Source organism: Trichoplax adhaerens, genomic scaffold (genome assembly GCF_000150275.1).
Source record: "Trichoplax adhaerens TRIADscaffold_4342 genomic scaffold, whole genome shotgun sequence".
In the NCBI taxonomy this organism is placed as follows: domain Eukaryota; kingdom Metazoa; phylum Placozoa; class Uniplacotomia; order Trichoplacea; family Trichoplacidae; genus Trichoplax; species Trichoplax adhaerens.
Genome location: NW_002062260.1, coordinates 1 through 1,074, shown reverse-complemented (window position 1 = coordinate 1,074; position 1,074 = coordinate 1). Strand labels below are relative to the sequence as shown.

The following is a 1,074-nucleotide window of genomic DNA, read 5'->3' as shown; positions in this document are numbered from 1 at the left end:
CGTCATCAAAGTAGTCGATAGTTTGAAAAAGATCTCAGACGAGATGCAGCAGATCACCACCGACCTGCAGCATTGCAATAAAGAGTTGCAATCTTTACAACAGAAAATTGATGAAATTTCTTCCGAAGAACACTACGTTCTTGAAGCCTTACAAGCTATTTCAAAAACCACCCAGGAAGCGCAAACCCGGGTCGCGCTTGAAGAGCTGTCAGTTAAGGTGCTTGATATAGAAAAGCGCATGAAACAAGAAGGTCTGGAAAACCTTTCAAAAACCGTGGAAGAACTTACCGGACTTAAAAAACTGCTGAGTAAAGAAGTGGAGTTACTCAGAAACTTATCCGCCCATGAAATACGGGAAAGCCGTACCTTAAGTGCTGAAGTGGTGGCCGACAATACAGAGATTAAAGCCCTGGCTCTGGAGTTTGAGGAAGAAATTCAAGTGTCACGCGTGGTTATTGATATCGCGTTAGTGGTGGTCATTATTTTAGTTGTGATAGCCATGTCTCTGTTAACTGTAGCGGTAGTTACGCCAGTGATTCAGGCTATGAAAGTGGCGCAAGACGTAGCGAAAGGCGACCTCTCTAAAGATATTCAAATTAATTCCAATGACGAAATAGGCAAATTGCTTATTGCTATGAAGGATATGCAATCGGAATTGCGTCAGGTAATTGATGGCGACGTGCAATCCCTGGTGTCAGCGGCGCAACAAGGCGACCTGAGCAACCAGATAAATATCACTGACAAGCAAGGGTGTTATAAAACCTTATGCAGCGGCATTAATGAACTGGTGAAAGTATCGGAGGCAGTCGTTGAAGATACCAGCCGGGTGATGCAGGCATTGTCTGAGGGCAATTTGAATGAAAAAATTACACGCGAATATCGCGGTGAATTTAATAAACTGAAAATCAGCGCCAATGATACTGTTGAGCAATTAAAACGGGTGATCGAAGGGGATATACAAACCCTGGTAGGGTATGCCGAGCAAGGCAACCTGAGCGAACGTATTGTGATCAATACTCAACAAGGCTGCTATCTGCAATTAAGTCAAAGCATTATTCTTTGGTGGACAATAGT

The 1,074-nt window shown here is 43.5% G+C and overlaps 1 protein-coding gene across 1 annotated transcript; it reads left to right on the top strand.

Moving 5' to 3' along the window:
* Nucleotides 1-43: 43 nt before the first annotated feature.
* TRIADDRAFT_63044 (uncharacterized protein) lies at nt 44-972 on the top strand (the record flags this gene model as incomplete). The annotated part of the gene is made up of 1 exon (XM_002119041.1): nt 44-972. A coding segment is annotated over one exon (929 nt), but the record flags the coding sequence as incomplete, so codon positions are not given.
* Nucleotides 973-1,074: the final 102 nt, after the last annotated feature.